This window comes from Gracilinanus agilis, chromosome 2 (assembly GCF_016433145.1).
Source record: "Gracilinanus agilis isolate LMUSP501 chromosome 2, AgileGrace, whole genome shotgun sequence".
Classification (NCBI taxonomy): Eukaryota; Metazoa; Chordata; class Mammalia; order Didelphimorphia; family Didelphidae; genus Gracilinanus; species Gracilinanus agilis.
This window is the reverse complement of record NC_058131.1, coordinates 539,938,392-539,952,506: the sequence shown is the minus strand read 5'-3', so window position 1 is coordinate 539,952,506 and position 14,115 is coordinate 539,938,392. Positions and strand designations below refer to the sequence as shown.

Sequence of the window (14,115 nt, the reverse complement as noted above, 5' to 3'; positions counted from 1 at the left end):
GGAAAATATAGCACACAATGTTACATAGTATTTTTATAAAATTGTATTTGTGATTTATAACTCAAAGTTCTTTATGAAGTCAGAAGATGAAGTGTTCACCAACTGTGGGAATTAGGGATGGCTTTTTGGAGAAGGTGGCATTAAAGTTGAGCTTTTAAGATTGAGCAGGAATTTAACAGGGAAGATAGGATGGGAAAAAATGTAAGGCATAGAGACATTTTAGAGGACATACTGAATAAATGAAGAATATATTGCCTGTAATAAGAGTAGGAATTCCATACCCTAGATTACAGAGGACTTTTAATGTTAGAATTTGGACTTTACTTCATAGGCAATAGGGAGTCATTGAAATTCCTGACCAAAGGAACTACATGCATAAAAATGATAATTTCTCATTTGTCTGAATTGATGAAGAAGTAAGCAGAAGGAAGACTGCTTTATACAATGGCAGAGCATCTAACATAGGATAGAATTATAGGATCTGAGGTCAAGAAGACTCATTTTCCTGAGTTCAACTCCGGCTCAGATCCTTTATTATCTATGTGACCCAGGGTAAGTCACTTAAACCTGTTTGCCTCAGTTTTATCAGGTGTAAAATGAGCTGGAGAAGGGAGTGTCAGACTCCAATATTCTTGCCAAGAATACCCATTTGGGTATTATGAAAAGTCAGACACAACTAAAAATGACTGAATTATATACAATGAATACAACAATGTAAATTAAAAGATAAAAAGGAAGATGTACTCAGAGAAAAAGGAATGGCCCCATGGAACAGAAAATGAAACACACCTTCCTGGTGACAAAGTTGGGAAACCACTCAGGCTGAATGATATGTATGTAAATAGATAAGTCATTGTGTCTGGTGTTTTTGCCAAATTGGTTTTCTTTAATTCAACCTGAAGAGGTGGGGGGAAGTTTTCCCACCATTAGAAATGTTATGATATACATTGTTGTTATTGTTTTAAAGACAATATTGGTATTCTCTTTAAATTTTAATTTTATTTCATTTTCAATTTATCTTTAAATATTTAAAGACAACAGTGGTATTCAGTATGGGTTGGAGGGGAAATGGGATAAAGCAAGAATGGAAAGTAGATAGTGGGATTAGCTTTAATGAGTGATAAGGTTATTCCTCCTATATGACAGCCCAGAAAGAAGAAGGTTTAAGAAACAGACAGAGCTGAGGAAATTTATCTCAGGTGTCCTTGGTCATTGCAGGCAAGTTGGGAGCTAGGTCTTCTGCTGTAGGTATGTAGGAGGTTGAAGACATGGTGGAAGAAAGAAAACATATAAAATAATTAGTCTAGGTCAGAGAAAATAGATATAGAGTAGGATTGTTAAGCAGCAGCAAAGACAAAATTGATGTTATTCATCATGAATTAATTATTGGCAGTAGCAGGATTTCATGATTTTTTCAGGTAATCCTCACTCAGCAATTTTGGAGCAGAATCAGTAAAATGAGACCTCTCTTGTTACAGAGGAATAAGAACCCACAGATTAGGAATAGCAAAGACAATGACATGAATTATTCTATAGATGCTGTTGTAGTTAGAGGAAAGCTAAATTGGCCGAAGTGACAAAACATGAAAAGGAGGCAAATGAAACCTGATTGGGAAAGCTGAACTGGAAAATAGGGATAGATAACAAGATTGAAGGTCAAGTCAAGGACAAAGAATAGGTTAAATATGAGAGAGTTTGTGGCTGGAAAGTGGCATTTCAGTCATAAATTGTGAGTAATTATGAGAAATGCGGTTATAGGATAGGACCGTGTGTGGCTAGTTGTACAGTCAAAAATGTTTTGGGAATTGAGAAAAATGAGAAAGTGAGAAAAATTGAGAAAAATGACCATTATATGGTCAGCTTGCCAAGGGGGTTGTTAATAGGAATATTGAAGCTCCCAAAGATTGTACCAGGGCATAGGCTGAAGGAAAACAGTATGAGCCAGATACTAAAGTTGTTTTTTAAAGAATAATTTAAGAAGATTTTCTTAGTCTTGGGTAAACTGATGCTAAGTGATAAAGTTTTAATGAGTCACATATTTGGTGCTTTTTATGTTGCAGGCACTGTTCTAGATACTGTGAATATAAAGACAATAATTAAATAATCACTGCTCTCAAGGAGGGGATATGATATAAATATAAATATATGAAATATTTATGAAATAAATACTGAATAGAAACATGATAATGGAGTAGATAATGGAGCAGAAGGAAAAGAAAAATTAATGCAATAACCCAAAGAATATCAAGGAACACAGAAATACATGAGAAGATGAATGATGAAGCATGCCTCCTTCCCACCAGAGGTGATGGACTAGAATATAGGATATAACCAATGATTGATTCATTTTGCACCAGTATATTTCTTTATTTAAAAAGTTGACCCTATGAGAAAAAATGAACTAACTGCTGGTCTTAAAGAAAGCCCCTTTTTCTCAATTCTGTTTACACACACACACACACACACACACACACACACACACACACACACACACACACANTTCTGTTTACACACACACACACACACACACACACACACACACACACACACACACACATATCATAAGAGGACAAGGAACATGTCTCCACTAGATGATTACCGGTTCAGGACTTGAGACTGGTCACCAATTAGGTGTTAGACATCTTATTACTTTGCAATCAGTGGAGATAATTAGACATTTTAAATTGCTTGGGAGTCTTTCTCTCTCTCTTTTTTTTTGAAATAGCAAAGGAATATGTAACAGCTACTACCAAACTAATATTTGTAGTTTTAACCACTGTTTCCTCTCAAGTATTTCTCCATTGACTCCCTTGTATTTCTGATCCTCAGTTTTAGAACTTTCTGGATCTGATCCTTTTGTTTTGACATTGATCACCTGGAAGAACTGTCATTGTCGAAGTCGTAGAATTAAAGAATGTTAGAGCTGGAAGGAGCTAGGTCATCTAACCCAAACCCCTCATTTTCAGATAAAAAAAAAAACCTACTGCTCAGAAAGGCCAATTAACTACCTTAAAGTCATACAGATAGGTAATAGCAAAAGTAGAATGAAAAAGTACTGTTGTGATTGAAAAGCAACAGAAATTTGAATTTCAAATTCATTTATCACTTGTGTAAACTTGGACAAGTCTCTTAACCACTACAGGTCTAATTTTCTTCATTTCTGAAATCAGGGGGCTGTATTATATGATCTCTGGGGGCCCTCCCAAAATTAAATCCTTTAGATATTATAATAAGCTGCACACACACACACACACACACACACACACACACACACACACACACGCGCGCGCGCGCGCACAAAATCCTTTTATAAGTACTGGTTATGCTCAGTTCTCAAATCTAATTTTAATTCATCTTTAACAGATGAATGGAGAATCTTTGATCTATTAAATTGGGGTACCTCCCATGGAGGTGGGCATGCATCCTGACTTCTTGCTGAGGAACATGCATCCTGCTAGGATGACACAGAGACCACCTGATTAGTCTCCAGTAACAAGAGTATATCCTCTGATTTATTAGCCTATCATCTTCAGCCCTTGCCTAGTCACTAGGGACCTATCAGAAATTCACTATCATTCTAGTAATGTATATGTCCCTAAATTAAGAGCTAGAGTGTATGCATTACTCTGTGGAACATTGCACAGGTCAGCAAATCAAGAGTTCCCCTGATCAACTCTCCTACACACCATTATAAGGACACCCAACATTATTTTTAGCTTTTTTTTTTTAATGGCAGCTACACATCATACTGATGTTCTCAGGAAATAAGCTACAGTGATGATCAAGAGGCCCTTTCCTAGTCCTTAAACAATAGAGCCTTTCATTTTACACACACACACACACACACACACACACACACACACAAGCACACACACACACGTAAATGTATATTTATATATTTATTTTTTAAACCAAGTATCTCTAAATGCATTATATTGTACTTAGTGTCTTTGTTCAAATTCCTTTAATCCATTCACTCAGACTCTTACCTTCTGGTAATGTCTCCTCTGTTAGACTGTATACTCCTTGAAGAAGGGGATGTTTTTTAAAGTTTCTTTGTATCCCTGCTATTTAACACAATATCTGGCACATAGATGCTTGTTGACTTGACATCCACAATCATTTATTTCTACTAATTTGTCTCTTTACTGCCCAGAAGACTTTAGCATCACCCACAAACTGAGATGATTCAATGTAAAATCTGTCTCATGTAATTTATAAAGATTGCAGATATGATCAGCCCTAGCACCAATCCCTGAGGGATCTTATTCATCCCTTCCAAGACAGAGAACTAATTTAAAAACAGAAGGGCTTCTACTATCTTTTTAAATAAAGCAGGCTTTCCTGTTTAGGCCCACCTCATCTGGACAGCCTTTACTAGTTTCTGAAAAGGTTCCATCATGTCTATATTCTTTGGCAGGGGTAACTTATTTGGGATCAACAAAAGGGATCTAGAGAAGAATTCAAATGTAAGACCCACTGAGGCTTTGAGAATAATACAGATATGAAGAGGGAGGAATCCCTGCCTTTGGGTAGTTTTCAAATGATAAGCTATTGCTGTTCTCCAAGGATTTGGTAGGATTTCCGAGTCATAGGGATCCTAATTTTTTTTTCTTAGTCTAATTTAAAATTTTTAGTAATGCCATTACCTTTCACAGCAATTTCTAGGGGAGTCTTATTTATGCTAAACAAATACAAATCAACCATCCTGTCTTTCAGCATGCATAGAAATTTATTATTGCAAGCCAAATCTCTGAGTTATATCTTTCACAGACACCAAAAATATCGGTTGTATAAAAACATGATATGATATTGATGTAGCCATATCTAATTGGACTGAAGGCATGGAGATCATAAATATATGTGCAGGAAAATTCATTGTATACGTTTGGAACCAAACCTCTCAAGCATGACGAGAATTGTGGGTTAGACTAGGATCATAATATTTAAAGCTGAAGTGGATTTTAGGATTTTATTCTAATTTGATCATTATCTAAATAAAGAAATTGACTTTCTAAGCAGAGAAGTAATTTTTCTTAGGTCACAAAACTAATAAGTAGTACATATAGAATTTAAACTCAGATCCATTAAGTCTGTCTTGTGCTTTTGCTTAACAAATTTCTGAGACTATTAGAAACATTAGTTTGTTTTATGTTTTTAAAATAGTTTTAGATCATATCCTATATCAAATAAAAATCTACAGTAATTACACTCACTATGATTGGAAATAATCTTATATTTTTAAGAATTTTACCACATGATAAATTTTCTCCCGAGCACTATTTCCAATTACCAGGGCATATAGCTATGATTTGCTCCCTGCTCCCATTTCTTTGGGGGAGAAAATTTTATGAAATGCCTATCACAGGTCATTCATTTTAAGTTGTCAGAACTACTTTCTCACCTTTAGAGCTGTTCAATCCCATGAACATTTATTAACCTTCTACTACATAACAGGAACTATGCTAACCACTGAAGACACAAGAATTGAATAAGCCATAGAGCCTGTTTCACAATGCTGAGGATCTTCCTTTTTATAGACTCCCTTTCTTCATTCATGTTGAAACTTAAGCACCTTTTTCTATGACCTTTTCTGAACCCTCTAACAGCTACCCTACCAAAGTACCTTGTATTTATTCTGTAAATATCTATTCTGCATTTATTTATATATGTATATGTTTCCCCAAACAGAATGCAAACTCTGAGAACAGCTATTGTTTTTGTTGTTGTTGGCTTATTTCAGTTGTGTCCAACTCTTTGTGACCTCATTAGAGGTTTTCTTGGCAAAATTCTAGAGTGGTTTTCCATTTCCTTCCTGTGCTCATTTTGCAGATGGGGAAACAGAGGCAAGCAGTGCCAAGAGACTTGCCTAAGGTCACATAGCTAGTAAGTGTCTGAGGTCAAATTTGAACTTAGATCTTTCTGACTTCAGGTCTGGCACTCTGCATCATCTAGCTACCCCTTTTTTTTAGCCTTAATTTGTACCATGATTATTTCTCAGTACTTTCCTTCACGTGCCATAAAGCCCTCTCTTAATACAATAGTAAATAGTTAAACAAAGCTTGCCAAAAGGCATGATGTCCATGGCCTATGCCTCATTGCACAGCTGGAGTCTATCTTCTCTCCATGGAGAGGATGTAAGTATGCTTCATTATCTTTCCCCTAGAACCAAGCTTGGTCATTGCATTTAATCTGAAAACTCTTGCTTTTAGTATTGTTTTTGTTCACATTAAGATAGTCTTTGTGTATAATATCCTCTAAAGCAAGTCTCTCAAGAAATATTGCTTTATCGCTTTTGCAGATGAGTTTAGTTACTAGGAGCCTGGAGGTATGGAGGGCAGCAGTAACAACCTACACGAGCCTCTTGGGTCAGGTTTTTATTAGACCAATAACTCACTTCTAAGCCTTTTCTTCAGAGGCTTCTTGTTTGACTGTGCTATGTACAAACTCAATAATTTTTTTTAGCAAGTCTTGTGATGGTTCACAACACCAAAATAAATTATTGATTAGTAGTTGTGGGAAAGGCATGAATAATACAATGCAAACTCAGTTAAATTTGATGAAGGAAAGGGGATCAACTCAAAAATTGCTTGGATTAGTGGACAGAGATAGGCACTGGCCCTATGAATTCTTTGGTATAAAGAACTCCTGAATGAGAAAATTCCTGGTATAAAAGCAGATCAATGAATTCTCTGTCACTTATAGTCAGAGAGAATTGTTTAGAGCAATGAAAAGTGAAAATATTTGCCCAGGGTAATGTTAAAATTATGATAAATAGAGATTGATATTAAAACTAGTGTTAATATTTTAATTAAGGCCATGTTGGTAAAATATAAAATGACCACGCGCCTGCTAAGATCTATTTCAAGTTCCCCTCCATACCTTCTCCTACCTCTCCTACATACCAAAGAGAGCCCGACCCAATCAAGTCCTTTCTAATTAAGCCACGCTTTACATTCACTCGTGTCATCACATAAGACTGGAAACCCATTGAATCATGGGAAATGTACTTTCCAAGTCCCCTAAACATTCACAGGAAGTTTGTCATATATCTAAATATTTAAAACTCAAATGAGCCCCAAATACCTCTCAATGGAACCCCCAAAATTCCAAATAACATAGTAACTTAACCAGAGTAGGTTAGAATCAAGATTTGAATACAGGTCTTCCTACCTCCAAAGCCAACTCTCTGTCCTCTGTATCTTAATGAAGAAGGATTGACTCACTTTTGAAGCTTGGGTTAATCTAACCTAAAGCACTTTTCCTTATTATTCTATAATATATCCCTCAAACTCTTTAAGATATCTTAAATGTATAATTTGCTTGCCTTTTGAAGAAAGTTGATCAGAACTTGTCTCTTCTTTGGATTTGGAGTCACTGAGTTAAGGTATATTGAAAAGATTTTACTTCATGCATCTTAAATAGTGATTCTGAAGCATGAATTATTATTTTCTTATTTATGTAGTACAAAGTGATACAACTTAAACCCAAATAATACTTCTTTCAATTATGAGATCTGTTGAAATAGAAAGATAGATGGATTTACTTTTTACTTTTTAAAATTTCCATGTTGTAGCTCTAATACTCACCTAAGCCTTGGGATATTTTCATTAAAGTTAACTGTAATGAGGGATTCAGAGAGAGGTTAATTGCTTACAGAGCAAACTTTTTAGCTATGGTAACAGGTGTAAATTAAAGTCACTAGTTTGCTCCTTTCCAATTGACTTTAACCTCCCCGTGCCTCATTTGTAAATAATGATTTTAATCTTTCTAAATCTCAATTTACCCATTTATAAAAGTCAGAATTTAGATTAGATAATCTCTATGCCCCTCCTAACTTTAAATCTAGTGAAATTACAACTCAATATACTGACCCCAAAATTAAGCAGAGGAATTTTAAAGATTAATGTTTCAATTTTTTATTTCTGCTCTGAAATGAAATGACAAATGAAAATAAAACCACATATTTAAAAGCATTGCTTTGCAAAGTTAAATCTGTACCTTGAAATTATTTTTCTATTCTTAAAGAAAAAAATCAACTTTTAATACAAATAGTATCTGATAAATAACAATTTCTGCAATCAACATTTGTCCACATAAAGAAAGTAAAATAATTACCTTCTATATTTTTTATAGATGCAACCTAGCAAAATAGATCAAGTATTTAAACTTACAGGCAGAAAGACCTGTATTCAGATTCCATACCTTTTACTTACTTGTAGATTTGTTTTAGTCTTGTCTGATTCTTCAAGACCCCAATTTAAGGTTTTTAGCAAAAGTACTCCAGTGATTTGCTACTTTCTTCTCTAGCTCTTTTTTACAAATAAGGAAGCCAAGGCAAAGTTAAGTGACTTACTTAAGGTCACACAGATAGTAAATATCCAAGGCTGGATTTGAATTCATGAAGATAAGTCTTTCTGATTCCAAGTCCAGTATTCTATTCACTGTGCCACCTCATAGCTGTTTAAAAAAAAACAAATCACTTTCTGAACCTGAGACAACAAGGTCTAACTCTTTAAGTCATAGAAGGGTTTGGATCATCTTTATTGGAGTTCTCATGATGATGAAAACAGATGCCCTTGATTATATTTGCAGTTTTCAAAATACTTGTATACCTTTGATCCTCACAGCCATCTGGTGAAGTAGATAAGAAACACTGGTATTTTCACCTCCATTATATAGGCAAGGAAACTAAGGGCTTGGATCATGTTGGTGAAAGCGTGGCATGATGGCATGTGTGCCCAAGGAGGCTGTTCCCCTTCTCTGCTGTACATGAAGACAATTTTCACATGTCCTGCCCCTCCACCCAGCAGCCCAGTGCAAGCACTTCACTCCCTCCTCTGTCTGGGGTAATGCTGGGGTCTCACAGGCAACTTGAAGGTGCACTTTGGGCACGCACTCTCTAAAAGTTTTGCCAACTCTGACCTAGGAGGATTAATTGCACAATACCAGGATTCATCTTTCCTTAAAATAAAAATGCTAAATTAGTTATAAGAATTTACTAAATACAAGCATGCATGATAGTGCTTTTATCAAGAAACTTAGTTTTAAATAAATGATTTAACTTGTAAATAACATATAAGACATGCATAGAAAATAGATGGAAGAGAATCTAAGAGAAAGTTCTAGCAGGGTAAGAGACCAGGAAAGTCCTCTTGCAGAAAGTAGGCTTTGAGCTGAGCTATTAAGGAAGTCAGGGAAACCAAGAAGTGGAAGTAAAGGGGCATACATTCCAGGGTAGCATTCCAGGTATGGGGAATGGCTAGTGACAAGATAAAAGAGGCAGTAAATAGATTGGCATATGGTAGGAACTTCAAGCAGGTTGGTGTAGCTGGTTAGCAGATTGTATAGAGGAGAGTGAAGTATGGGGGAAAAAAACAATTCCAAAGGCAAGAAGGGGCCAGCTTATGAAAGTTTTAAATGCTAAACTGAGATCCTAGACAAAAAAAATGGAGTGACTAGAGCCAATTGAGCAAGGGGTAACCCAGTCAAATCTACCCTTTCGGAATATTACCTTAGCAGATGGCTGGCAGGAAGGTGTGAGAGACTTGAAGGGGGAAAGCAGTCAAAAGTTATTGCAATAGGTCAGATGAGAGTTGATGACAGCCTGAACCAGGGTCGTGGCTGTATGTGTGAACAGAAGGAAAAATATTTGCCAGATAAATGAAATTGGTTATTTCATAGCAAAATATTAACCTGTTTTTCAGGATCACATGATTCGAGAGGAAGCCAAGGGCCTGACCCTAAGACAGTGTGCTGTCATGGAAGTAGTCCTGGCCACAATCAAGGTACAGTTTTATGCTTCTCCAAATGCATATTATATCTATAGCTAGGGAGCTAATTGGATTTACTTGGTGGTATCTCCTTATAAGTATAATACTTTTCTTGTCCTATTTTTCTTTCCATGTGCCTGTCATCCTCAGTCCTTCAACTTTCATATCACTGCATAAAATATGGGTCAAGCTTATATGTTAAGCATAAAAATATATATGTAAACAAAATATTGAGAGCAATAAATGTTCTGGTTATTTGCATACTCTGGTTAAACTTTTGTTATCATCCTTGAATACTAGAAATCTTCCCAAAATTGTAAATCTACTCTCCTGCTTTTGTAAGTAGAATATACTAAATGTTCAATCATTTAACTCAGGTATATCTCTGTGGGACCCCCATTTGGAATTTTCTTGGTAGAGATACTAGAGTGGTTTGCCATTTCCTTCTTCAGTTCCTTTTACAGATGAAGAGCCAGAGGCAAACAGGGTTAAATGATTTTTTTTTCTGGGTCACACAACTACTTAATGTCTGAAGCCAGATTTGAACTCATGAGTCTTCCTGATTCCAAGCCCAATATTCTATCTACTGTGCCACCTAGCTGTCCATGAAGGATATACAAGTAAACTGGAGACAGTCCTGCAAATGACCTGCCAATCTTTATTGGTTGAAAAAAAGTTTCACATTTGGACTGCTAAGAATTAAGGCATAAAAAGATTTGTAAATATTTGAAGAACTTCCTGAGCACCTTCTGCCCTCCCTTTTCCTCTATTCCATTGTTCCCTCTTTGGAAACAAAAGATGACAATGCCCCCTCCCCCAGACTGAAGGACTTCAAAAATTGCGTTTCACACATTGCCCTAGCCAAAGATTTTGCCACCTAAAATTAGACAATTGCCAATAAGCTTCTTCATAGTTAGCTAGATTGGTCTGTAGATAATAAGCAAAGTCTGATGCTACACTTGAATCCTTTCCATCCATCATTACTCTCCTCTGGTATATAGCTTTCAAAAGCTCTGGGTCATCAAGCCAGGATGAGCCATCAAGGTAGGACTTGGTGAAGGAAGGAATATGTTTTTTATTTTTATTTTTATTTTTTTAATAAACCCTTAACTTCTGTGTATTGGCTCATAGGTGGAAGAATGGTAAGGGTGGGCAATGGGAGTCAAGTGACTTGCCCAGGGTCACACAGCTGGGAAATGTCTGAGACCGGATTTGAACCTAGGACCTCCCGTCTTTAGGCCTGACTCCCAATCCACTGAGCTACCCAGCTGCCCTGGAATATGTTTTTTAATTAAATCTCAGGTATCAACTTATTTTCTTGTGATTTTACCTTTTATTTTCTTCTGAGAGAAAGGGAATTGAGGAAAAAAATTTAAAATATAATTTCAATTAATTTGAAATTTCAATTAAAAGTCAACATGGTTTACTCACATATGTACATGTATATAGTCAGTCCAGAAAGCAGTCCAGATTCATAATTTCACTGTTGTAGGGAACTTTGTTAAGGAAACATCCTCTACCAGTGGAGATAAGCATTTGTTCTGCAATTTAGGAATGGGGTTATTCTCTTAGATCCCTTTACATGGCTGTTAAAGTCTATACCTTTGGACTCCTCAGTAAAATGTTTTAAATGCTTGAAATAAAAGGCAGGGCATGACTAAAGAAAACAATCATATTGAGATATAGTTATCAGAAATTTTGTTTAAAGGTCACAGATCCCAAGTTAAGAACTCCTGCCTTAGAGCAGTGATGGCGAACCTTTTAGAGACTGAGTGCCCAATCTACAACCTTCATACCACATGTGAGCCTCCCACATTACTCCAGACAGGAGAGGGAGGAAGAGCTTCCATTGGGCTGCTGGGCAGAAGGGTGGGTGTTGGGAGAAATGTACTCAGGTACAGTGGAGAGAGAGAAGGGAGCAGCCCCTCTGGCACATATGCCATAGGTTCACCAACATAGTCTTAGAGAGTTATACCTGGGGCACAAAAAAGATAAGTGATTTGTCTAGGTCACACAGCCAGTATGGTGTTGAAAGCAGAACTTGAACCCCAGGTCTTCTGGACTCTAAAGTTGCATCTTTTACATTATATATGTATGTATATGTGTCTATATGTATATACATATTCTTATATGCACATTTATATACACATACACAAGCAGACTTTGGAGGAAAGTCTTCTATTAAAAATTTTGGAGTAACTAGATTGCACAGTGGATAGAGCACCAGACCTAGAGTCAGAAAGACCTAGGTTCAAATCTGGCCTCAGATACTTCCTAGCTATGTGACCCTGGGCAAGTCACTTAACCCTGATTGCCTACTCCTTACTGCTCTTCTATCTTAGAATTGATACTGGGGGCAGCTGGGTAGCTCAGTGGATTGAGAGCCAGGCCTAGAGACAGGAGGTCCTAGGTTCAAATCTGGCCTCAGACACTTCCCAGCTGTGTGACCCTGGGCAGGTCACTTGACCCCCATTGCCTACCCTTACCAATCTTCCACCTATAAGTCAATACACAGAAGTTAAGGGTTTAAAATTAAAAAAAAAAGTTTAAAAAAAAAAGAATTGATACTAAGACCAAAGATAAGGGCTTAATGAAGGAAGGAAGGAAGGAAGGAAGGAAAGGAGGGAGGAAGGAAGGGAGGAACGAAGGAAAGAAGGAAGGAAGGATAGATTTTTTTCCCTTACATTTTCGCAGTGCACCAGTTTGTCTATCGTTCCTTGGTGAATGTATTTATTGTGCAGGATTTATGACCAGATCAGCAAAGTACTATTCCTACAGGCCATTTGCCAGATAATAGAAATATTCTCACTTTGTAGAAAGAGATAGTCATATGGTGTGCATTAAAATAGGAATCAAACTGTATGACAATGGGACTCAAGCAGCTACCTTGTAGCTTTAATTTTGCACTTTGTGCACTTAAGAGCCTAATTTTTTTTTTAAGCCCTTTAATGTTGAACACTGTAAAACAAAGTTTCAGGTGACAGCTTTGTGGCATGTGTTGACAATTATGCTTTACATAGCAAAATATATTGATTTGATACCTTGAATTACAATTTTACCTGTATAATATAAGTATTTAAACGTCTCATGAGGAGTGGAGCTTTATATTTTTCTTAAAACTAGTTCTCCCCATCTTCCCCGGGCTGACAGGGCAGTAGCACTCATACAGACCAGACCCTAACACTGATTAGCAAGTAAGCTTTGACCTTCTCTGTTTATGACCCTGGGCAAGTCATTTGGTCACCTAGAGAACCTCTGCTCTCAGGGCCTCACCATTAGCCTACTGGTTAGGGCACTCACCCAATAATTGGCTTTAGGCAACTGCAACTCAAAAGACCTGACTTCAAGTAATCTGTCAGCCTCAGCACCTCCTATTAAATAGGGATTACAGGTATATGCCATCTCATCAGGTAGAAAAAGGATCTAAAACATAAAGAAAAACAAAATTGTTTATTTTTAGAGCAACATTTCTTAGGTTTGGTTTTCAGGAAACATGTAAACAAGACATGAGTAGCCTTTAAAGGTAGCAGTATTTATTCCTACAAACAGAAATGTTTATTTAAGAAGTTCAAGAAGACTCATCTTCATGATTTCAAATCCAGCCTCAGACACTTACTAGCTGCATGACCCTGGGCAAACCTTTAACTCTGCCTCAGTTCCTCATCTATAAAATGAAACTAGAGAAGAAAATGGCAAGCCACTCCAATATCTTTCCCAAGAAAACACTAAAATGGAGTCAAAAAGTTGAACTTGACAAATAACTAAACAACAAAAAAGAAAGAGTTCTGATGCCATGAAGGAAAATGAAAATGACAATACTAATTCATAGAATTATAGATCTAGATTCTGAAAATACCTCAGAAGATAACTTAATTCCAGATGAGATAAAAGAGGCCCAAGAAGATTGGATAACTTGCTGAAAGTCACATAAAGAATGTCAATAATGAGATTTAAAATCAGTTTCTTGACTCCAGTGTCAGGACTAGACACAAATATCTTAAGGAAGCTGAACAGATTTAATGCAATCACTGCAAAGACTGCAATAGAAGAGCTTAGGTACCATCCTTAGTCAACATTTGATTCCATATACAAGTGGAGAGATATGGAGGTCAAAGGCAGCAGCAGTTTAGGTTATAAACTTTATTAAAGTATGATGAAGATGTATTACTCAGATCTAATTGCTTGCCAGCTCTGGAAGGAGGGAGAGAAGGGAAGAAAAAAGACAATTTCAATCACATAACTACAGAAAACTTATGTGGAAATTGGTTATTACAAGTAATTGGTAAAATGAAATTTCTTTACAATAAAAATATAAAATATGATGAGGGGTAAAAATTTATGA

The 14,115-nt window shown here is 36.4% G+C and overlaps 1 protein-coding gene across 2 annotated transcripts in view; it reads left to right on the top strand.

The window, feature by feature from the left end:
* UNC13C (unc-13 homolog C) overlaps window positions 1–14,115 on the top strand; it is a 717,151-nt gene that overhangs the window by 639,832 nt on the left and 63,204 nt on the right. For both annotated transcript variants that reach the window (XM_044665156.1, XM_044665155.1), the window contains one exon: window positions 9,708–9,788. In XM_044665156.1, coding sequence (XP_044521091.1) covers window positions 9,708–9,788 — 81 coding nt within the window. The remainder of the gene's footprint in view (window positions 1–9,707; window positions 9,789–14,115) is intronic.